Source organism: Dicentrarchus labrax, unplaced genomic scaffold (genome assembly GCF_905237075.1).
Source record: "Dicentrarchus labrax unplaced genomic scaffold, dlabrax2021, whole genome shotgun sequence".
Classification (NCBI taxonomy): domain Eukaryota; kingdom Metazoa; phylum Chordata; class Actinopteri; family Moronidae; genus Dicentrarchus; species Dicentrarchus labrax.
In genome coordinates, this window is record NW_026136713.1 from 16638569 (window position 1) to 16663639 (window position 25071).

The following is a 25071-nucleotide window of genomic DNA, read 5'->3' on the forward strand; positions in this document are numbered from 1 at the left end:
TTGAATTTTTGTTCCACATTATATGTCAGACGGAGGCTCGGGTGTGTGGCTGTGTATGCGTGACCTCATTTAAAAGAGTTTATTTCAACCAATGTCATTTATTTTATTTGCCATTCACATAACTGAATTGTATTAAGAGAAACAGAGCACAATATTTGTTGTCAACTTATGTATGCAGTAATGGATATTAATGTTCCAGCAGTTCAATATTTTACATCACATCCCTGAAAGATATGAGGCACTTTCTGTGCCGCATGTGCAGAAAAAAAAGACACTAGAAGGATACTGAGATCTGAGTCACTGAGAACCTAAATTACTGGAATTTAACAATAAGGAGCTAGTTATAGGAAAGAAATTACATTTACTTCAAACACAGCACGCAACAGTAGACATCATGCAAGTCTTTTTGTTCATAATTAGGTCAATGTTGAGCTTCGAGTTTGCACCTAACCGAAAGCTTGCCGCACCTCCTTCTTGTTCCTGTTTTTCTGTCCCTGAGCAGCATGTGGTGGCCGCTGCTGGAGGTAAGTGTTTGGGCTGCTGTGTGTCGGTGACAGGCTATTACTGGGTGTCTGTGCCTCTGTGTGTGTTTGTGCCCGTCTCTGAGCGGTGACAGGGTAGAGCAGAGGCATGGCAATTCCTTGTCCAGGCTTCTGGAAGGCTGCTATCAAGTTCTTGATTTGCCGGAAATATCGTTTCTGCACACCAGGAGTGGTCTGAAACACAAGGAAGAAAGAGGGGGGAAAAAAGCAGAGAGAAATTCAGCTTCTCCATCTCCACATAAAAACCCCAAGGGGATATGAAGAGGACAGGACAGCACAAGCCTGAAATGAGCTCTCGTAGATTCACCTTATAAAAGACACCAGATACGCTACAAGGCAGAAACACAAGTTCATTGAGCAAAGGGATGGGCTGAGAATAATGTCAGTTATATTTGTATATATCTGGTTCACTGATCCACACTGGGCTTGAATTTAAGAAAGTAAAAGGACAGAACAGTAAATAAGATGATGCAAAAGAAATTCAATCTAAAAACTACTATTGAAGGATGCGAATATGCTCGAGGGCTTTAAAATCTAAATTAGGAAAATTCTGGTTGCAGTTGCCTCTGGAAGCATTCACTCCCTTGGGCTTTTTTTATATTTTGTTAGTCAACAAAAAAAGCATTTATTTTAGGATTTATGTTTGACATCTAAGATGCTTAAAGTGTCCCGTTATCTTTCTCAGCTTTACTTGTGACTGAATAAAAACGGAAATAACACAAAGATTGTTTTTAGAAATGATTTGTGGCTTAAATCAAAACCAAATATGTTGTTTAAAATACGTCTTCTGTTGCAACAAAGGTGTTATGCGACTTATCTAACACTTTGCATTTGGTTTCAGTCAAATACAACTTTATCAAGGACCGTTCAGGGAGTTTGGAATTATTTTTGATTTTTAATCAATTTTCCACTTTGCCCATAGCTGTTGGTTTAACATTTAATATCTAAACTATAAAGCATTAAACCTTTCAAATGATCATTTTGTCAAGTAAGGACTTTTCTAAAAGAATTATTTGTTTCCATTCTGTGCAATCAATCACGCTGTGAGAAACGGCGAAAGTCTTGTTCTTTGAATACATTTTGAAATCATTTAATCAAACGCACGGAACACTTTCCACAGCGAAGCACTTTGGATGTTTCTGTCTCCGGCCACAAGTGTTACCTCTGTTCCCCAGAATATTTCATTAAAGTGATTGATATTGCACATGAATAATGTAAACTGTTATTGAGCTTGTAGTGAATTTCGTGTAATTCAAGTCTTCTCCCCCTATCTGTTCGCTTGATGCTGTCAGTAAAAATGAGCGAGGGTAAAATGTAGTTACAACAGCATCTAGCTTAGTTGTCAGAGAGAGACATAGCCTTCAGATGTCTCTATACATCCACATCTCTGGGTGTTTGCCAACCCTCAGTGCTCAATTACATATCCCATCAGAAATGCTGTCAAATACAATTCTACGTTTCCCATCTCTGGAGTATATGCTGATGCTGTGGCGTCTTAAATTTGAGATTTGGTAGGGGGGAGGGTGGTTGGGTTGACTATCTCACAGGGTGTTATTGCTAAAGGAAAAGAAATGTACCCATTTCTCAATGCTGTCACTCCTGGAAAAACCCACGTTTGTCTCAAAATTCACATTCACTTGCTGAATTAGGCAGGCACAAAAACAACCTCCAGAACTGATAAACACCAACTGAAGCGAGGCAGATGTGCACTTGTTTCGCTGGTTCTGTGGATCTTTAGGGTTGCGGAAATAGTCCAAACAGAATAAGAGTAAAAGAAATAAGATAAAATGGCTCACATCTGCAGCCCATGATCCTGCTTCATCCCTGTGAAGTCTGTATGTGTAGACGTATCCGTTGTTCCTGCACACACATAAACACACAAACAACTTCACCCAGAGTTCATCTTTCAGTTTAATTGAATAAGTATTTGCCTCTACTGTCATCATTATTGCTCCTGTGGGACTCACTTTTCACACTTCATAATAGGTCCCCACATTTTTCAGTTAACACTCAGTTATATTGTTTATGTCTTTGTGCTTTTATTTTGTGCTTTTATTTTCTTAAATGTGAGGAGATCAATAACTCTATAATAGTAGAAAATAGGGTTATGTGTTGATTTGATTACTCAGGTCTCACAGAGAAAGCACAAGGAGAGATATTACACAATCTGGATTTATACTCACAGCACACACAGGCAGTAGACGCCATCCACAGAGTCACTGTTACGGACCAGGTAGCACCCATCCCGCCCGTCCTGGGCCAGCCGCCTCTCGCCCTCTTCTTTGCCAATGGGTCCGTGGTAGACAGGCAGGTTTTCCATCACAGCTCCTTTCCAGATCTGCTTTTTGTTCTGCTCCCAAGTGCCAGCTTTCTTCTTTCTCTCTTTTTCTCCCCTTCAACTTTTTACTGCAGGCGAGCCTTTTGGTCTTCACTGTGTATGTTCTAGACTGGGAACACAGCTAAGGCAGCTGTCCAGCCTCTCATTTGATATTTGGTTCTTGCTGTTTTAAATGTTTGTTAGGGAGCCCGAGCTTTGGCAAGCTAGCTTTCAGATTTTTCACGTTCTCACCCAGACTCTCTCTCACCTCTAACCTTTAAGGCTTGAGGCTCAGCCCTCTTGTTTCACTGAAAGACACAGACGTGTGCACATATGCGTGCACACTCGTGTGGGTTTTTTCATCTCTCAGGAAATGATTGTATTTTTCAACAGGAAATAACTTCAAAGATTCTAACTGAATATTTCCAGAAGAATAGAAAGCACAAGAGAGGGATAAAAAAACCATATTTCACCCTTTTCATACAGGAAACATATATTGTGCTTACGCAGTAACTAACAGTTTCCAGCTCAATTATCTAGAGGCCTTGCTTTGTTTTGTTATTAACAGAAGTGTGCTTACATTGTCTGTTTCCACTACAGTTTCAACTGTGAAGCATCACTTAGATCTTTTATCTACAGTAAGTAACCGTACGTAGTAGCAATGCAAGTAAAATACTCCATTACAAGTAACAGTCCAGCATTCAAAATAACTTAAATATGTAGCCAGTATTGTACTTTAAAATATATTACTTTTTTTTTTTAATGTTTCTATTATTAGCTATTTTTTGTGAAATAATGAGTAATCTTACCTCTTTGGGCCTTGGATATAACCATGTAATGCAGCTTTTGCACAAGATTTTGCAAGAATCTGTCTTGAAGGGCTTTAAGCTTTGGAATGTTTTCAAACCACAGTGGTTTAGACCAATCAGCATTCTACAGTATAAGGAACAACTGTCAGCTACTGCATGAGCTATGGATGCGGTTTACCACTAGGTGTGGTGATGACCAGTGCTGCGTAGCAAGAGATTACATGTAATGTAGTTGTCCAATGGATTACCTTACTAAGTACAAAATGCCATGTTATTTGAATTCAGTAACTGATTACATCTCAATGTAATCTAACTCAGTGTGTGTTAGCATAGATGCTGCTAGCACTGAAGGCTTTTCCTGATGGAAGAGTTGTAGAGATGTTTTTGCTCTTCTCCCAACTGGCTTTGGTAAGTTTGACTATGTTATATGATTGGTTGCACACATCCAATCACCTGCCTTTTTCCAAACTGTATTAAATGATGACTCTAAAGGTCCAGTGTTTAACATTTGGGAGGATCTATTGGCAGAAATGGAATATAATATTCATAGGAATGTTTTCATTAGTGTATAATCACCTGAAAATAAGAATTGTTGATTTTTCTTTACCTGAGCAGTTTTATCTACAGAGGGAGCAGGTCCTCCTCTATGGAGTCTGCCACGTTGAACCGCCATGTTTTTACAGTAGCCCAGAATAGACAAACCAAACACTGTTCTATATGAACAAAAGGTTTAGGAACCACTGATGACATTTTTAACCATAAACTATACTACTTAGTTTATAATATTTTTTTTATGTTGAATCTTAATCTGAAAAGTAACTGGTCACTGGCAGTACAGTATCTCCCTCTGAGATGAGGTAGAGTATAAAGTAACTCAAAATTATACTTAATATTTATAGCACTTGAGTACCACTGGCTGTAAAATATCAACAAAGACTCATTTACATTGAGGACTCTGTTGAATTAAAATGATATGTCAGAGGGAGACATTTTGTGTCAGGCAGGCAAAAACGTCTGTCACCTGCTGTTTAAAGGCTCCTTATAATTCTCAGCCCACATTTTATTATCACATGCCCACACTATATAACACATGTTCTCAGTCACATGTCGCTTCTCTTAAACATGTGTCAAGGACACTCAAGCCTGCTCTGTAGAACAGTGAGGAATCAGCTAATGAAGCTGTGGGCATGAACATACTGTGGAGCTGCAACAAACTCATCCTGCAATCTGTCCTGTCACTCGGAAAGTTATGTTGTGTCAAATTAAGAATCTGGTGATTAAAATAATGAATGTTTGCTGCAGTGACGTGCCATTCACATTTTACCACGCTGATAGCACAGCATCTGTTATTTGAAGCTCATCAGCCATGTGAGATGTATTTATTCTTGGTTTCCATGCTCTTCATTCACACCGTGGTCACGATTACATGAAGTCCTTCAGACTGCCAGGTGCCCCTGCATAAGACCCTTCAGAAAGGCAAACCGTATGATTGTACCATTCAGTAGCTTCCTTGAACTGGTAGCTCTCTTCAATGCAGAATTTGTTGAGGATTTTTTGTTTTTATACATTCAGAGCTGTAGCCTATACATGAGTCATCAGTCTATGTCAGAGCCATCTTTCCCTCGGCTCAGAAAGATCATGAGCGGTGGGACTTTGGGGCTCTGTCTGGGTAAGCAGCCAGTGGCATCTTATTCACTGCTTCTACAGAACTTTAGCGCCATCCAGTGGCAAACTTTGAAGGATTAGTGAGGGATAATCTGCAAGCAGCCTAAAGAAGTGGTTCCCAACCTTTTTCCTTAAGGGACCCCTTTTCTATCTTTGACTAAACTGATGACCCCTCACTAAGTGACATATTTTATGGATATTTCATATTATATTCAATGCATAGCAATAACAGTACAGACCAACTGATAAACTGTACAAAAGAATAGTGAATGCAACAACCGCAGGAGGTTTGTGTAAAACAAGCTATTTGGATGCATTTTGTGTAATTCCTGTGAATATTTCATCAGAGATGAGTTGTCTTGATATTTTTAGTAATGTTTTATACAATCCTCTGTGTGTATTATGTAAAAACAATCATAAAAACTTAGTAGGTGTTTTTTTATTTATTTTTTATTTTACAAATTCAGTGTTTTCCTCTCCCCAGTGCTTGGGTAATGTTCTATTTGCTCCCTGGTTGTTTTAACTGCATACCTTTCTGCATAGTTTGTCTTCATCGTGCTAATTTTTTTATGTCTTATAAATTATAATCAAAACTTTAAACATAACAGCTTTGTTTCTTTACTTCACAGAAATTAACAAAATTATGACCTATGGAACAACTGTATATTTTTGTAAACCGCTGTCTTAAACCCCTTAAAATCAAGACGGCCTCACGACCCCCAGTGAAGCTTTAGCGGCCCCTAGTGTAGGATGGCCTAAAATAAAGGACTGGAAGCCATTTCGGGAAGTATTTTTCTTCTTTATGGGTGCTATAATCTGTAAAAATATTCAGACTGAAATAGAAGAAACATTTACTAACATTATTAACTTAACTTTTTTGTTTAATAATCCCACAACACTAGTGCAAAAACAAAACCAAAAAAATGACACCATACTCCACTGGCTCTTAGCCCACAGACAGGCAGGCCAGGGTCAATGCAGAATGCAGTGGATCTATACTGCACACAAATAGCAGACAGAGATACATCATTGATTAGACGGCAGATCCCTCAACCAACACAACTGGCTGGACTGGAATGCATCATAAGGACATTAGTATGAGATTATGATATCTGGGCTTGATATGTACGGAATCCATGAGAGGCATTCTGGGAGGGGAGGAAAATGAGACTGAATGTCCATCTGCCAGGCCGACAGTAATCCCAGCACTCTCGTTCCCAGGTGGGGGGAAGCTCTCAGTCACAGCTGTTGGATGGTAAGATTTGGAAAAGGAAAGTAAAAATTGTACATCAGTTTCACAAAATTGGTGTATGTGTAGAATTGGACTAAAACCCAACAGAATGCCTTTTTTTTGTAAAAGAACAGTAGGAGTTATTTTGGTTAATCATATTAATCAAAGAAGTGGCACTTTCAGGGAAATATTGTTCACTTTATTTCTTATTAAGTCAAAGAAATGCAGGAATTTTCATTTTCCTTTTTTCATTAAACTGTCCATACAGAATAATAAAATGCTAATGTTACATGTTACATTATTACACATATAATATCTTGTCCCAAAGATAACAGTAAAAGTAGCATTGTTATGACTGGTTAATAATTATAATAGTTATACATCTCTATCTTATTTATGTTTTGGCCTGTTCTGCCCTACAAAGCCAAAATGCAGTAGCTACACATTCAGACAAGGTAGAGATAAAGGTCCAGTGTGTAACATTTAGGAGAATCTATTGGAATATTATACTCATATGTATGTTTTCATTGGTGTATAAGAATTGTACTTTCATTACCTTAGAATGAGCAATTTTCATCTACAACATATGTTTTATCTACATCTGTCCTCTTCTACAGAGTAGAAGCACAGTAGCCCAGAAAGGACAAACCTAACAATGGCTCTAGACAGGGCCTTACGCATTCTTTGTGAGTTTCCAACCTCTGCAGTTTCTCCTACACACTTGGAAGGCTGAGCTCTAGTGCAACTTCACTGCTAGATGCCATTAAATATTACACACTGGTCCTTGTGAATCTAAATTTCGTTATTTGTTTTACCATATTAAAAATTATTATGCCATAGAAATGTAGAATTTCTAAGGAAACATCATAGTTTGCAAAACTATAAAGCAGAACTAAAAAGCTCACCTTAAAATTAAAGCTGTCTCTTTAATACCTGTTTCTTGAGAAATTGACCATCCAACATCTTTGTAATTAAATGTATCATCCCAAATGAGGCAGTAGCTAGAGCCAACCACGATAAAGAAACAAACAAAAACAAACAACAGGAGCTGTTGAGTCCTGCCAAATATTACTAACCTAGCAGAGTATCTAACTTCCATCTCTGCCTTGACTTCCTACAGATTTAAGTTTTTCTTCTGCATCCATAATCCTACAATAACTGATTGTTGATCAACTGTTTGGTCTCATCCTCTTACGTTGAGATGAGGAATTTGATAGAAAATAGTTGCATCTATATAAAGCAACAATCTCATTCATTTTAAGTGTTTGTGTACATTTGTTAATGTACAGTAAGTCCAATATTCATCCTCTTTCAACTTTGTTTTTGGTCTACACAAAGTCCCGAGGGAAATATCTGTCTCTTTAGCTGCTAAATGCTCCACTATGTTCACTGGCTAGTCATCTGTCTGCTGTTTTGTGCTGAGCGGGTATAGTGTACAGTGGGCTTTGAGCTTTTTCAATAAAAACAGCTGCCTGCTGTAGCAATAAAGGCATTACATTTATAATTTATCTGTTCGTTGCACAGTTTGGCAACCAGTCTCAGAACTTTAAACCGTTTTTTCTCAGATTTATCTTGTCTTTAGTTACTTTTTTTCTGTCTTTGTAGGGCAGCATTAAGCTCTGCTGTCAGTTATAGTAACAGCTCCATCTCACACATCCATGCTTTTCAGCAGTCATTTGATGTTGGTATCGCTCCTTGGGGTGTGAAGCCAGTGGAGGGCAAAGAAAGTCTCCCTTCTGTAGGCTGGCTAGGCAGGACCAGAGGGCTCCACAATCGCCAGGTCTTTCAGGTCACTGAGTTTTCGAGAGAAGGAGCTCAGCCTTGTGCTGAAAGAGCCCCTCTTCTGGCTGTGATCTTCCCCACGGGCCTTCAAACAAGCACACAGACCCTTGCAGAGACCCCCGAGACGGCCCCGGAAATGGTTTCCAATGAAGCAGTAGAGCAAGGGGTTGATGGCCGAGTTGGAGAAGCCCAAGGAGAGGGTGAGAGGGGTGAGGTTGTGGATAGTCCAGTTTACCCAGCAGCTGTCCAACCAACCCTCGCTCTTCAGTACGTCCAAGAAGGTCACACAGTGAAAAGGGAACCAGCATAGGAAGAAGGCCAGGACCACAGCAGCTACTGTCCACAACACACGCTCTAGCCCCCTGCCCTCAAGGGTTCTGCCCGCGCTGGAGCTGGGGCTCACACAGGGGGTCGGGGGTCTCTCTGCTCTACCGCAGCTCTCCTGGGATTTAACAGAGAACATGTTGGGGGGGTTCTGCATTCTTACCAGCCCCGTATCAGCCATCAGATGTCTACCGATAGCATAGTAGCAACAAGTGATGACGAGCAGCGGCAGCAGAAAGGCCAGAACAATCTTCATCCAGGCCAGGGTCATATACCAGGTATGATTAGGATATCTAATCACACAGGCCTCCACACCAAGCCCCTCGAGGTAGTAAATTTCCCTCAGATACAAGGCAGGGGCTGAGCAAGCACATGCAAGGAGCCACACTAGGATGCATGTGAGCCGTGCACGTTTGGGGTCTCGAGCACTCTGGGAGCGGAGCGGATGCACAATGGCCAAGTAGCGGTCCACGCTCATGCTTGTGATAAAGAAAATCGATGCGTAGAGGTTGAGGTTGTGGAGCGCTCCACAGGCTTTGCAGGCAACCCAGCCAAAGGGCCAGTTGTATCCCTGGGAGTAGTAGATGGCCCACAGCGGGAGAGACAGCAGGAACAGGAGGTCAGACACACACAGGTTCAGCATGAAAGTGTTTGCGACAGTTCTCCTTGAGGCACTGGCATGAGCCAAAACACACACTGCCAGGGCGTTGGCTACGGTTCCCAGCACACAGATAACGCTGTAGATGGTAGGGATGACTGTGGTCATGGGTATAGGAGGCCAATCTGTGCAGAGGAGACCAGATGGGGCTAGAGAGGTGTTCAGATGGATCTCTGTTGTTGAATAAGGGGAGGAGGTGGAGTTGAAAAGGGATAGGTCATTTGGGATTGCCATTATGGAACTGGATGTAGTCTTGCGTCACCCAATTTGACTTCCCTCCTTTCAGTTTTCCAAGGTCAGCTGGAAATAACACAACAGAGATGCATTTACAAGTCAACTGCCTTTTATGGACAAAAAAAGGTTTTCCTACACAGCAACCTTTAGTTGGCTCCACTTTTTATTAGCTGTCCCACTTGATAACTAACAGCAAAAATACATTACACCATTCTTAAAGTTGGGCAGGAATGAAATACATATGAAGGGGTTGTAATAATCTGGCTGCTTAATGGATTCCTCAGGAACAATTATTTTGCATTAATGACTGAAACAAGTTTTTTGAAACATTCATGATTTAGATTTTAAAAAAAGCGCCAGCTTAATTTTAGATTTAATAGTTTTACAGAAGCGTTAAAAGTAACTGAAACAGATCCTATTACGATCCCGTGCACCAGAGGAATGGATTATTAATAGCAGAAATAACAAATAGAAAGGCAATAAGTAACATATGGGAAATTACATCTTCAAATAACTTGTTATATTATTATAATAAATAATTACACTGAGGTAGTTGAATTAGTGAAGAAAACTAGAAGATGTTCTATCAAATCAAACAAATATGACTAAATCAAAGCAAACTTAATACATGATTTCTACATATTTAAAAAATTTAAATTTTACCTCAAAATGGTTGAGCGTCCAGTCCAAGCAGTGGAGGGGCTTTCAATGCTTCTTTTGGCTAAAATCCATGTCTTGACAATTGCTCCTCGACCCCTCTAAGAGAAATCTGCACAGCTGAGTGCCCTGGACCATATCATGCGTCTGAATGTGTGTGTGTGAGGAGAAAACAGACTGGAGGCTCTGAGAAACCAGCTGAGGTTGGGGGTCTTATAGCCCCCAAGAGCCTCATGATGATTGCACAACAGGGAAGTTGCTTACACGTCACACCTTCATCATTACCAAGGGGCTGGACTGTACCTGGCCATAAGCCAGCCTGCAGAGCTCTATCTGTTTTTCATTCTATCCCTCCTTTTTTCCTCGCTCCCAGAGTCTCTACCAGAAAAGGCCAAAACTACGAAAATCAAGTCAAGATGTGTGTTAGAGTAATAGCTCTGTCTCCAGTGACTGCAGACACACAACCATGTGTCATACCTGACCATAATGAATAGGGCACCAGTGTGTTTGAGGTGTCAAACTTAAAGACCTAACTGTCCCTGCTGGGGCCTTTGACCCAAGGAACAAACACTGTTAGTTAATTAGCAGAGCCTCGCACTTTGTGTCATATTCGTCCTGCCAGCGGTCAGATAAGCCATGGGAAATATTTACTCTGTCTCAGCGGAAGTCAAGCCAGCCACTGGGGCAGAGGGAGAAGGGGGAGGCACAGTTTGGAAGACGAATGAGGAGGAGGACGAGCAGATACTGCAGGGAGTGAACGAGCAGATGAGAAGGAAAGATGGAGAAAAAGAGGAGGGAAAAAGGAGAGAAAGCGGAGATTTCCTCCAGTGGTTTTTCATTAAAGCCTCTGGTGAAAGTTAATGAGGGATGCGTACAAAGCTCTGAGACTGATTACATCACAACTCCTTTGATCAACGGCGTGAGCATGCAGCTCTCCCTCTGTGTGTGTGTGTGTGTGTGTGTGTGTGTGTGCTTCAATACTTGTGCAACTGGATGTACTTAATCACGGCCTGACGTGCATGCATCGACGCAGTGTGCTGGTCTCTGTTTACATGTGTGTTCAGATGCCTGTGTGCCCTCTACTCCATTGAGTATCTATCAAGATGTGACATGTTCTAATAGCCGTGGGAAAGCTGACGGTGAGGATGACGGATGAAGGCGAGACAGAAAGATTTTGAAGGCTGCAAATGAAGAGCTCCGTTGTTGCCTTCTTGTAGGATGTGAGAAATTGGGAATGCTCTGTATGTCGCAAAACTGTTAAAATGGGATAGTTATGCTTTCCAAAACGGAAACTTCATAATGCAGTGTTCTTTCACTGGCACGCTGGGTATGCACAGTTGTTCAAACACACACACACACACACACACACACACACAAAGAGAGAAGCCAAGGGCCCTTAGTCATGACATGCAGCAACTAAAAACAGAAATTTATGGTGTCACGCTGGCCAACACAAATAGAACATGACAGAAAAAAACAGAACTATGTCTCTGCCTCTGAATAGTTTCTACGTAATCCAGTGCTGAAAAGTATTTAAGTACATTTACTCAAAGTACTGAACTTAAGCACAATTTTTGCTGCGTTATAGTTCTACTCCACCAGATTTCAGAGGGAAATATTGCCCTTTTTAATCCAATAGATTTATGTGGCAGCAATAGTTAACTAGTAATCTTGCATGCAATATACAAAATGAGTTTATAAAACAAAATGCTCCCTTATAGATTAGACTACCCAACAGTGGCCACCTCCGCCTGACACATTAAACCCCTGCTTACATGTGCATGTAATCAGTAATCAGCATGGATCAGGAATAATAATCAAATCATTTTACATAACATTTTTAAATTGAAAGCGGATACTCCCCACGATGAGTGCTTTTATGTTTAATACATTCAGTGTATTTTGGTGATGTTATACTGACTTTCTTTTATGTTACTTAAGTAACACTTAAGCTATGGTAGCAGCTTTGTCTGCCATCCGAACACACACCATCTGGTCCAAATTTAAATGTGTCCGATACTTTTGCTTATGACCACATACTCCTAGCCTCAGCTGTACTTTGTGTCATTGCTATTTAGCACAGTAGGATAAGATAGTGAACATAGTATAAACATTATAGCTGTACTCAACATCAGCATGTTATAATAGTCACAGTTAGCATGCTGGTGTTAGCAGCCTCACAGAGCTGCTCGCATGGCGGTAGGCTCTTAGTTATGTTACACTTTTGTGCTTTTACATTAAATTCTTACTAGCATAATTTTACTCGAGCAAAGGAGCTGACTACTGTTCAGTCAATATTACTTCCACTTGTTTTTTTATCTCAGAATGGCCTCTGTTAGCCATTCTTTGGCCTTTGTCAACATTTGGAGAGTAATTTCACTCATCACCTATCTCCAGACAATCAATCCAATCGGCTGGTAGTGCATGTTGATAGTTTCACTTTCTTTATGGCATTCATGGCAAGCAGAAACATGTTCCTGCTAATTAAATATTTTTTGGTGGGGGTGTTAGATGCACAAATTGAGTAGCTGAGCGATTAACAGTTTGAGAATGTGTGGGAGTGTGTGTGTGTGTGTGTGTGTGTGTGTCTTTGTGTGTGTGTCTGATGATCCAAACACAGGGATTTAGTTACAGCGTTGGTACAGGCAGCAGATAAAGAGAGCGATGGAGCAGAGAGCATCAAACCTCAACTTACATCACAGCTGTTACTGGACATCTATCTTCTAGCCAATTATTTTTTCAGTTTTTATTTTTTCCTGGATTAAAAACATAAAAATGGTATTTTTAACTGTAGCTTGTCAAACGCTTTTCTTTCCTCTGCACTCATTAACAACTTAGATGTACTTAATATATGTCTGTGGATGTTGTTAGAACCAAAACAGCTCAGATGTCAGTTGTCTGCAACATGTGTGTGTGTGCATTATGTGCTGGACAGAATGAACTACAGACATCTAATTTTATCAAGGGGGGAGAAAAATATAATATATGTATACTACACATACTGACCCCTATAAATAAAGACGTGGAAGATGTACACAAGTGAACATATACTGTATTCACAAACCCCCTTAAATTGCTTACATAATTGTTATGTTTATATTTTTTTGCTGATAAATGTGCTATGTGTTTATTTCACGGTGGGGGTCTCCCTCGCTGGCCGGACCCTGGGAAGATAACCACCAAAAACCATAGCCCTCACAAAGTCCTCTGTGGAAAATCTGGCTCACTGGGGTGAAAGGTCAGGGGTCAGGGTTGTGAGCCCCGCTTCCTCTCTGCTGGTCAGGACAAATCTTCGAAGGCTCTGGACTACATGACAGACTCCAGTCGTATATTAGTTCTCATAATCATAGCTGCTTGTGTGGGATCCTGTAAGGAAGGGGGCCCCATATGTGTAGGGGACCCTTGAGGGAGGTGACATGAGGCTATACTTAGCATCTGAAACCTCTAACACTGGTCCTCAGCTTATAGTGACAAGATGTCCATGTGAGAAGAAAGGATTGCACAGATTTCCAGCATTCCCGCTCTGTATGTTCTATTTTCAACTGAGTCAATATGTTCCATGTGGTTTTATTAATGCTGTTTGTGGATAATAATTCCAGGACAGGGGCTGTTTCTGGAGGGTTTTTTTTTATCAGAACATTTGGCAGTGCTTGTTTAAAAAAACAGCCCTGCTCACGAGTCCCTTAACCCCTTGACTCAAACCAGCAGCACAAACTGTAGCTCCGATGCCAGAGGAAGCCTGGTTCCCATATGTGTTTTTCTCCATGTATAACAGAAGAAGGATGAGAAAGTATTGACATCCAATTGATCTGACATCTCCCGCTCTTACACACATATGTGAGCACACAACACACCCACACACACAGCGTCCCAGGGGTCATGACTTTGGTCAACCTCATGCAGAGTTTATGAGGTCCAGGCAGCTCCAGTTCCTCTGAGGGGCAATAAAGAAGCTATAAAGATGTTAACAGATAGCCTGGTCCTGTGGTACAAACTGTGTGCTCACAGAAAAAAGCAAGAACACGTGGCACCGAAAATGCTTTCAAGTATATACATGACATTCCCACACGTTTGTGTTCCTCAAAATAATCATTTCCACGCTTATTATTTGTCCATTTGTACTGTACTTTTGTTTCAGGAAACCACAATGACTGTTTCACTTGGGATCAGATTTACGCGCAGACCATTTGTACTTTACTAACCAAAGAAGCAGCTCTCTTATGAGTTAGTTTCTGACTTGCAAAAACAACAACTAGGTTCGACTAAATGAGTATATTGTAACAGAACATGTAATGAGACTAAGAGTCTTTAGCCACACTAGGAGCTCTGTGAGGCCATGCATACACACCGTGCTGCTTTGAGCTAAATGCTAACATTGCTGTTGTTTAACAGGTCCTGACCTGTTCGTCATCTTAGTTAGGATGCTAACATTTGCTTAACAGCACAAAAAATAGATGGGGAATGTCTTTAGTTCTGCAGGTATTAGGTTATTAGGGTGATAACGTAAGTACTGAAAAAAGTAAACAGAATATTGACCTAAAGGAGCTAGAGGAAATGTCAGAGATCAGTAAAATGATTAAAATTCATCCTGAGTGGGACTTGAATGTGTTTCACGCCAATAATTGTCAAGATAAGTCACCCAAAAGCATAAGTAAATCTTATGATGGCAATAGGGGAAAAATTAGGGTATCATCATATGTCTGGACACAATTGTATACCAATCAATCCTGTGGATGTTGAGATATTTCACAGAATATGTAAACATTTTGACCTGTGAACTGAATACTTAAATAAAAAGCAAAAATGTTAACCTTATGGTGGCCCTAGATGAAAATCAACAAACTGTTTGTTTGGGCAATTCAACTGAATCCGACTAATATATTTTCCACAATATACTTTGCAACACCATATAATCTCTAAAAACTGTAACGGAGCTCAATACAGAGCTTTTCAATCATTTCTGAGGACTTTTTAAGTTTACACCAGTTTTGACCATCAGTGGTAACATGGGAGACATCCAGAATGTGAGCCATACATGTGAAAGATGTTTTGAAAAGACTTGTAAATATGCTTGAATAGAAGCTCACAAGGCTCACCAGAGATTTCATAACCTTCGCCATTTTGAAGGGCATGGATTGGTGAGGTGAAATCTTTAGTTTCTATGATTCATTTATTCTTAGGTTTTCCCTGTTACAGTTTAATATTCATAATGCTGACCACACATTGTTGTGTGTTGGGTTTGTTGTGGTTTGGTACAAACAAATATATTGCCTTATGTGAAACAGAACTTCACCAAAAGCCAATTATCTGTGCACACAGTTAAACCCCACAACAAGGAGTTTTAACTGGTTATGAAACAGTCTAAATTTAATACCGATGCCTCTATATGACCTACATAAACAAACAAGACCACTGACGAGAAGATTCACTATTTCTGTTAGGAGGATGCCAGAATCAACACAAAATTAAAGTTCCTTGTTGCTGCTTTACGTTTGAGTTACTATTGCCTATAGAAAAATGTAGGCTTTAACATTTCCTTGAGGAGAAATGTATTTATGTGATTAAGGTGTGATAGAAGACAAATTGCATTCTTGTTAAGCTGCTCATTATTATGATGATTTAAGAGCTAGTCTTTTTAGTAAAATTTAATACTTTTTATTTGGTCTGAGGATTATAAAAAAGGGCTTTAGGAAGAAAGCCTTTTTGTGTCCAAAGTTATTTGCAGGGTTTCCGGACAGAAGACAAAGTTCTTTGTTTGTGATAATATGCAATATGTAAGTTATATGCCTATGTGACAAATGTTTTACCACTGACACTATATGTCTGGTACCTTATAAGTCTGTGTGTGCTGAGCACTTGTTGCGATACCAATAAAAAACACAACCAATACTGACAAGGAACTACTGAGTATTTGACAAGACTCAACATGAAATTGTGAAAAATATAGATTTATTTTTGGTTCTAAACAACTTAGGACAATCTCTGACGTAACAAACTGGAACAGCACAAGTCCATCTTGTAATCATTACCAGCACACGTTCAGTATTGTCATCTTACCAATGCAATGGGCTAAATTACAATAAATAAAAGCGCCACGCAGTTAAAGTTGGAGCACAAAAGCCATTAATTGTTAAATGACACATACAGAGAGAACATTTCACAATCTGCCATCTGTGAATTAAAAGACTTGTAAAAGGATGTGGGTGTATTTTTTTCCAGGTTTCCATCCTTTGCAAACCATCAGCTCTTTGTATCACAATTCACTGCATTACTGCTAGAATGCAAATGTACTTGGACCTTTTCTGTAGAAAAATAATAAATGATGTGGGGGGAGGAAATGAGAATGGAAATGTTGATGAAAGAGTTTATAACTCTGCTTGCTTGCAAAATGGCCTATTTACACTGCATAATGATACAGACTGTTAATGTGAATGAGATGTGAGATGGCAGTGTGGGAATAAGGTTTCTCCTGCAGCCGACTGTGGTATCTCAGCTGCGTGTGCTGTACAGGTCTTCATCCTCAGGGTTGGACTGGCCAAAGTCCATTACAGCAGGGTCTGGCTTGAAACCAGAGCCACCTGGAGGACAGCAAGAGAAATGCAACAAAATCTCAGTCACAAGCACTGAAATATTTCATGTTAAACTTTAAGGGATTTAGCTGTTCTATTTACCCAGACTGACAATAAATGCATCAATAAAATAAACTAGAATTACTAAATAACTAAAATTAAAACCAACCAAAAATAAAGGGTAGTGGGGTTAAAGCTGCACAGTTCTGTGACCATACAATACTAGTGATCTAGTGTTCAGTACAATCGGCATTGAGCACACTGACCCATATTTGCACAAATACACAACATCTCTTCCTAGAATTACCTAAATTCCAAGTCATCTGGCTGTGCTAGGTCTCGTGTCTAGGCTGTGCTCTTTCCCGATCCAGATAGGATTAAAATTCATTTGATTACCCTTCATCGAAATTGTGGAAAGAAAGAAAAAAAAAAGCTGTGGAAATCCGTGTGAGCAGATGGCAAAACCAATGAATAAATAAATCTATGGACTGATAAACCTAGTGCTAGTCAGTGGATCAAAATAAAAGTGAAGGAGGGGTAGACCGTGTTAAACATAAAACAAATATCCACATACAAAGCACATATTGATATATAACATGTGTTATATGTGTTATTAGCTGCACCTAACAGAGTAACAATGAGCCACTCAGAGTTGTTGTTTTAGAATTTTGTTATAAACAAAACATGATTATTAATTTTTTATGTGAAGTTTAAGGTTCACGTCTCATCTTTAGACCAACCTGCTCTCATGGAATATTGATGAACTATTGTTATTAAGAATAAAACAAAAAGTAAATAAAATACATAAAAAAAGGCATTTGGATGCTTCTTTGTCTTGAGGAGTACACATATAGATGACATCTGCAGCAACGTACAACAGGAAATTTATTTTCCTAGGAGACTAGGACTAGACTGATATTATTTTTACAATGTAGAAAACAGTGTTATGCAATATGGGATCGCTGAATCATACAATTATATTTCTGGAGGTATCCAGATGTTGACTCTTACATCAGATCCCTCCCATGTTTTATTTGGTGGATATTATTCTTTGCTGTCTAACAGAAGAATCCCACAGGTTATGGTACAGGAAAATGCTTGTAGAAGTAGGAATGGGAATTAATAAGATTTTATTGATACCAACACCATTATCGATTCCGCTTATCGGTCAGATTCTTTATTGATTCCCTAATTGATTCATGATCAATTTTCTGTGTGGAAAATAGTATCTCTACATGGGTTTTCAGCATTATCTCCGAGTCTGAACACAGTGTAGAAACAGAGTAGAAAAAGGCATTCAGGAGACTCATGTCACATGAGTAGAGAATCACAACATTCCTGGAATTTCAGGAATGTTAAGCAGAAAGATGTTTCAGCATATTACTGGTGCTTCCACCATTACTTGAAATTATCATTACAACAAACACTCTTGTCCTACTTATTGTGAAATCAAGAATTTTGTTTCCTCCTCCCTGCCATGACTCATTAAGTTTCCAACAGTGTACACGCATGTGTTTGACGTCAAAGTGCAACTTTCAGAAAAACGTGCCAGCGTCGATAAAAGGAATCGATAAGCTCGGGCGCGTAAGATTTCAATTAATCACACAATTTGTAACTGGTTCTCAACTGGAACCGGGTCTCGATTCAATATGTACCTGTCTACTGTATGTCAAACACTGAATGTTAAGGAATTAAATGAAGTGCACTGAAGCTGTTTTTTTATTGTTGTGCTGTACTTGATTGTTTTTTCATGTCATGCACGCACGTTTCCGTGGAAACTGGCAATAGCAAGATCAAATCTCAGCTTATCTAACATCTGGATACTTAACACCACACAAACTAACAAGGTGCCCACATTTACGTGTCTCGGAGCTGCAGTGTGTCTGTGTGTTTCAATAAGTCAAAGCTCAATTCTTAAACCTGAGAAGTGGTGTGGGTGCAGCAGGTGTTCACAGTACCTGTTCTATTTTCTACTGCAGGCTGTTGAGGAGGTGGTGGTGTGAGTGTTGGGTTTAATGTCTCCTCCACAGCGGCGACTTGTGGTGGGTCAGCTAACTCAGGTTGAGGAGCAGGATCAGGATCAGGTTCAGCTGATTCAACAACTGGCACTGTGAAGAAATCAAAATACAACACAGGGTCAGCAGCATGAACTGATGAAAGCTATTGTGACTTTATACTAATATTACAATGTAATAGTAATAATGTTCTAATAAGAAGAGATGTAGAAACAGGTTTCACAAACTTTTTACTTATTGTATCATTTCAGTTGTCTTCCATTTTTCACAATTTTCCACACTGAAGTAGTTCCTTCAGATCCAATGAATCCACTTTCCAACAGTGGTTTTCCAAGTAAGCAGATTCATTGCTAGTACACTTTCTACAATATGGGACAGAATATTTCTGGTACCTGCTGGTTCGTCTGAGGACTTTGGAACAGGTAGTTCTTCAGAGGAAGGAGCAGACCCGACTTCAGCAGACTCAGCTGAAGCAGACTCCAATGGAGCAGACTCGGCAAGCACAGGCTCGATTGGAGCAGACTCGTCTAGAGCAACCTCCACTGGAACAACAGCCACTGGAACAACAGCCACTGGAACAGACTCAACTGGGGCAGTTTCAGTTGGCGCAGCCTCTGTTGTCTCCAGTTCTATGCTCGGCGTGGACTCGGCTGGGCTGGTGTCGGTGGAGACGTCCTTTGCTGCCTGTGAGGGCTCTTCACTTTCAACAGAAGCAGGTATTTCCTCAGGAGTTGCGGTGGTTTCTGTCTCTGCTGGTACTGAATGTGCCACTGGATCTGGACAGGAGAGGAAATACAGTAAATCATCAGCAGAAGCCTTTCTGTGACTGAAATGAAAGAGATGGAGACAGAGAAGGAATCCGACAGTGATCAATATCTGTAATACCTGTGCTGGTCTCTGTAGGGGTCTGGTCGGGGGATATCTCTGCGAGTGTTACTGATGACAACTCCTTTGTTACGACAGCAACAATTGGCTCATCAGAGACAGGAACAGACTCAGCTGATTCCACCTCTGTCTCAGGGATTGTAGAGCTCTGGGCTGAGCTGGCCTCTGAGGCCTCCTCAACTACTGAAGACTCTGGATTTAGCACTGTAGTTGCCTAACAACATGTGGATAAAAAAAATCAAGACTTAAATCTGTTCAACCAAGACATGCATTCATTATTCTATTTTAAAAGATTATTATGAATTTCACCATTTGATTAATCACACTAAAACTGTACTTGTCAGGGACACATGTGACATGTAATCTACAAACAGAATAAAGCACTAGCTTTACAATTTTCTTGAACATTTCAGTTCTAATAGGTTAGATTTATTACACTGGAGAGAGAAATGTAATTGCTTACATTAACATTTTACATTTCAGGCATATTGCTGGCATTACAGAGCTACTTCAACAGCAATATAAGCCCAGATTTTTTTTCATGTTGCACATTGCAACAAAGATGCTAAGTACAGATTGTATGATTTCTATCATTGTATGGTTTGACTCAGGTTATATCCTTTGTCAGTCAGAGTCAGCGTAGGGCAGGTCTCGTAACAACTGTAATAAATGTTGAAATACTCTATTCCTCCTTTAGCTGGAAATGCCCAACAACCCACTCAAGGATCCCTGTGGGTCCCCAGACCCAAGTTTGAAAACCTCTGATATAAGTGTTAACTTCCAGATCAGAGAAACCTTCAAATGACTATGTATGAAGCAGAAAGAGCAAAGTAAAAGCAACACAACAATCATCATGAAGGGCAAAGAGTGGTGGAGAAAGTAAAAAGCGCAGGGTGGAAATTGTTGGGTAGGAAAATGGTTTATAACCACTGAACCACTGTTTTGGTTTTAGTCACACATCTTTAAAGTACTTTCCATTCCAAACTAGTTGGTTACAGACATGCATAAGAATTGTAATAAATCTGTTCAGTAACTCAATATGACTGTTAACCTGTGGTAGTGAAGCAGCAGTCTCTTTGGCGACAGGCTCCTGGGGCTTGGGGGTGAGCAGGGAAGACACCGCAGCACTGCTCCACTGCCCTGCAGCATACACCTTCTTACCCGTCACCTGGGGAGAAAAAGACAATGATAGTGATAAAAACTGTGAAATAATGAGGTTTGTAAGAGGGATCAGCTTTTTAAAATGTAGTGTTTACCTTTAACACGGCCACTGCTTGGGCTGGGTAGCACACTGAAGCTCCTGCACTCATCAGGCCCATTGGAACGGCTACCCTCTTGAAACGAGAGCCTAAAATCACAATGAACAATGGCAATCATTGTTAGGTTTAGTGAACAGGTGTGTATATTAGGAATTAATTAATTTAGTAATATTCATGTTTAAATGTCATTTAACTGACTCCCCCACAGAGAGAGGTAGACAAATAATAAAGAGTTCTGTGAAAAGTAAAACAGAAACTTTGTTCGTTATGTGTTGTTCTTCTTACCTCTGTGGTTTTAGCAGTAAGTGAAACTTAAACAGCTGTGGTCTGTGAATATTAATAACCTGTGAACTCGCTTTTCTCACTGGGTCAAAAGCAGGTTAAAAATGCTTCAAATAAAACAGTAGCAAAGACTTACACAAGGTATACAATATTTATACAACGTCATATTCACACGTCCACATTCTGGGTGGCATGACAATTAAAATGTGAAAATGCTGTAAACATAAACAAAAAACTACAATGCTTTATTTATTATGTATTGCTGTTATTCACATTACCACGCAGCTGCGGTAGAAGCACTAAACTAGCTTGCACACCTCTATGATATTGAAAGGGACTCACGGCAGTGACTTTTTTTTAATCAATGCTAAACAGCCTGTTTCAAATAGAATGGTGATACATCTAATTACTACATATTGAACGTTTAGATTTCCTGTGGAGAAAATTCGTACAAAACCATCCATTATGTCCCAGTTTACAATGGTACAAAGGGAAATATTAGATGGTTGCCTACGAAAGGAAACAACATTCTTTGATTATAACAGATGGTCTACATACAGTAGGGCTGAGTGAGGGAGTCTTTGAGCATCAACCAAATTGTGTATGTACTGCAACACCCAGTATCAAACGCTTTTTTAGGTCTCATTTACTTTTAGTTTGTTCAGGCTATGACTGTTTGTGTAAAGATGACACTAAACGAATGCATTTGTTAAATCTGTTAAATGAAAACAGATGTCAGAAAACCTGAAATTGTATATTTGTGGTAAAATGTGATAATAATGAGCCCAGGTGCTTAAATTGTTGGCATATGTATACTGAAATTTCATTTAGGTTATATAATCATTTAATACAATAATGTGATCTGACATGACTCTATATGACCATTTATGTGGATACATTTCATAATGTTTAATCTGGGTTTTATAGTGACTAGAGATTAGGTTACCTTTCCGTGCCAAGAACATGCCAAGTAGGCCAGCCATGGTGATGGTACCGAATCTGGGTAGAAACTCCGGGGGAGGGTCTTTCAAGTAATAGTACACATCTGGGAAACACAGGAACACAGTCAACATGATGACAAATATTCAATTTTGAACTGTTGTCTGACCCTCTGCTCATATTGTGAGATTATTTACTACACTAGCAGTAGTAACAGTAAGAGCGTTGACGATAGCACAATAATAACATTACTATTATGTAGAGCTTTTGTTGCATATTTTCTTAGGGTTGGGGAGAAAATAAATGCCACAGAGAAACACAGACAGTCATAATTCCTCATTTTTCTTGCAATTATGTGATTTCTTTTTAGAGTGTCACTAAAACACATGTGTTTAAGGCACCAAAAGTTTGTTAAAAATCCCTGTAGAGGTAATATATGTAATAATGTATAATATGTATTACATTATTCCATCTAACCGCTTTGTAAGGAAGGGAAGGGATTAAAATTTTTAGTTTTGTGGAGGAATATTAGTTATGTATGACACCTTAAGGTGCCTACTGTTGACTCACCCTCTCCTGCATGGTACAGATTAACAGTTCCCTTTTTCACAGAGACACAGGCACCCTGCAGGGAACAAAGAACAGAGCTGAAATCACCCACTACAACAGGCCAGAAAGAACACAACTATGTCGACGATACTGAAACGGATACATCTGAGTCAGTGTGAAGTGGTTTTTTTCCCCCATCTTCCACAGTATCAAACTGTCAAATCTCCTTGCAGCAAAACCTCACAGCTGCAGCCTTAACTACGTGAACCCTATTTCCTGTCTGACTCCTTAACATTGTTGTTTGCAAAATCGTACCTGCACAGAGCATTTGCAGCACGTGGGATTGTGCTCTGTAACCGCAAACAAGAGGAACAAAAATCAGGGTTGAAAAACTAAAAGCGCAGGTGCAAGATAAGAACTCTTCGATGTGTTTTAGCTGGTGTTCCATTTATGTAACACTTAAATTCATCCATCAGGGGGTTGGTGTTTTTCCGTTTAATGTTAGAGAGGATGTGAAAGTAAGTGTGAGTTAACACTGTAGATGCACACAGCAAAAGGTAGATACCTTTACAGCCTGGAAAAATGGCTGTATGCTCTCTCTCGCTGTAGTTAACCCATTCTGAATAACACCTGGACTCTCTGGAGCAAAATGAGGCTGGGCAGACTGTGGCAGGGGGGTGTAGATGTTCAGCTGGGGACAGAGGGAGAATCAGGATGTAATTATGACGCGTAACACTTCAGCGAATAGCAATCAGTTCCCTCCTACCAGATCTGCTGACGTTTTGGGACAGCCATACCTTCTCTCGTGTGACCAGCCCATCAGTGGCCGCTTCCCTCACAGTATACACACGGATGGAGGCTATGCTCAGCACCGTCGGGACGGCCACTATCACCACCTAGCATACAATAAAAGCACAGGGCAAACTTTAGTGTCCGTCAGCTCATAGCAGCAATGCAAACTACTGACAGAAACTAATCACTAATAGGCACATGACTCATGTGGACAAGTGCTGGAAGAGGTAGATGCTTTACATATGTAAAAGTAGGAAAACCACAATGTTAAAAAGTATTCAATTACAAGAGGTATTCGGAGGCAAGACTCCACCTTATTAAAAGTGCATAAGTATGACAATATTAAATATAATAGTATATTAAAGCACCCATTATCCAGAACTGCTCATTACCCAGTGATGCTGTATGATTATGCAGCTATATCATATTAAAGGTATGATTATTATTGAAGGACTGACACGTAAACTGAATGTTGTGTACTGTGAGTACTTTTATCTCTAACATGCGTCACATTTTAAACATTTATAGTATGTGTGGTGTGCAAAATATTTATTATATTGCTAACTATCATAAAATGTTACATAAATATACAATTAGAGGAGGCAGAAATACCTCAAACATTGTACTTAAACACAGCACTTAAGTGAATGTGTTTCGTTATCGGCCACCACTGACACACATTTTGCATTAGTGTACACAACAGCACAGTATGTATAACTCACTATACAATAACTACATGTAAATAGATATTGGGGGCTTACTTGCACCAGCCTTAAACTAAGCTAACTAACCTGAACGGTGGTCGTATGGATTAAAAAACAGTCGATGTGGACTGCTAACAAAACAAGGGCTTACAAATAGGAAGATATATCAGCTGTCAGGCATGCTTACGAGACATTTAATGGTGGGGAGCACTGCTCGCACTGCTGTCCGCTAACGTAGCAAAACGCTGCCTAACATAGCATCGACTCATTCAACGAAGCTAATACAGTTAGCACAGCTATGTTCACGGCTGCTCAGCGTTCAATTAAAAGCCTAGAAAGTGACAGTCGGTTCAAGGTTGCTGTAGCGGCTCCGGGACAGCGCATTTTATTGAAAATACACACATAAAAAAAAAACTTTAGCGACGAGGAAATGTCAAGCATTCACCTTGGCCGCCATGACAGCGCTCCTCCTTCTTCTTTGGACGCTCAGAGGCAGCTGCGACTGGTCCAAAGCCCGGTCAGCTACTGCCACCTGCTGGACTGAGGAGGCACCTGCAGCCGCCTGGTGGGCTATTATGGTGATCTCATTCAGCACATTGTTCTCAAACCAGTAGCTACACTGGTGAGGAAGGTTGTAATGTCGATTTGCATGTATGTAATTCAAATGTGAAAACATCACTTTTCATGTTTTAAAGTGATTTGATGATGAAAGTGATTTAACTGTTACAGAAAGTGTAATTGTCAAGATAGAAAAGTTCATCTTGAGATCAAATTGAAGCTTATGAACGTGGGGAGTTTCCTATGTACAAGTGAGGCAGTTATTCAACATAAAGTGCTGGACAATAATATGTTTCAGTG

The 25071-nt window shown here is 39.9% G+C and overlaps 3 protein-coding genes across 3 annotated transcripts; all 3 read right to left on the minus strand.

Moving 5' to 3' along the window:
• Window positions 1-78: 78 nt before the first annotated feature.
• On the minus strand, window positions 79-3188 carry sh2d1ab (SH2 domain containing 1A duplicate b). Its single transcript, XM_051419666.1, has 3 exons — window positions 2726-3188; window positions 2339-2402; window positions 79-716 (listed from the first exon to the last, which is right to left on the minus strand). Exons 1-3 carry the CDS (start codon window positions 2860-2862, stop codon window positions 447-449), a joined length of 471 nt encoding a protein of 156 aa, XP_051275626.1. The 5' UTR covers window positions 2863-3188; the 3' UTR covers window positions 79-446.
• A 3553-nt stretch (window positions 3189-6741) lies between these two features.
• On the minus strand, window positions 6742-10420 carry LOC127374421 (type-2 angiotensin II receptor). Its single transcript, XM_051419665.1, has 2 exons — window positions 10226-10420; window positions 6742-9628 (listed from the first exon to the last, which is right to left on the minus strand). The coding sequence occupies exon 2, from the start codon at window positions 9560-9562 to the stop codon at window positions 8312-8314; it is 1251 nt and encodes a 416-aa protein (XP_051275625.1). The 5' UTR covers window positions 9563-9628; window positions 10226-10420; the 3' UTR covers window positions 6742-8311.
• Window positions 10421-16146: 5726 nt separating this feature from the next.
• apool (apolipoprotein O-like) lies at window positions 16147-24739 on the minus strand. The gene is made up of 11 exons (XM_051420595.1): window positions 24659-24739; window positions 23515-23613; window positions 23283-23408; window positions 22739-22793; window positions 22176-22274; window positions 20945-21036; window positions 20740-20856; window positions 19689-19902; window positions 19196-19579; window positions 18747-18896; window positions 16147-16797 (listed from the first exon to the last, which is right to left on the minus strand). Exons 1-11 carry the CDS (start codon window positions 24668-24670, stop codon window positions 16709-16711), a joined length of 1437 nt encoding a protein of 478 aa, XP_051276555.1. The 5' UTR covers window positions 24671-24739; the 3' UTR covers window positions 16147-16708.
• Window positions 24740-25071: the final 332 nt, after the last annotated feature.

Bases quoted from the DNA above. Each gene is read 5' to 3' on its own strand.
- sh2d1ab (XM_051419666.1), bottom strand. From the start codon at position 2,862: ATGGAAAACCTGCCTGTCTACCACGGACCCATTGGCAAAGAAGAGGGC. The intron at 2,403-2,725 runs GTGAGTATAAAT...ATGTGTGTGCAG, and splicing joins GTCTACTGCCTGTGTGTGCT to GAACAACGGATACGTCTACA. The intron at 717-2,338 runs GTGAGCCATTTT...CTTGTGTTTCAG, and splicing joins CAGGATCATGGGCTGCAGAT to ACCACTCCTGGTGTGCAGAA.
- LOC127374421 (XM_051419665.1), bottom strand. From the start codon at position 9,562: ATGGCAATCCCAAATGACCTATCCCTTTTCAACTCCACCTCCTCCCCT.
- apool (XM_051420595.1), bottom strand. The intron at 19,903-20,739 runs GTTAACAGTCAT...ACATGTTGTTAG, and splicing joins CTGCTGCTTCACTACCACAG to GCAACTACAGTGCTAAATCC. The intron at 16,798-18,746 runs GTACTGTGAACA...GCTGTCCTCCAG, and splicing joins TGCAGTAGAAAATAGAACAG to GTGGCTCTGGTTTCAAGCCA.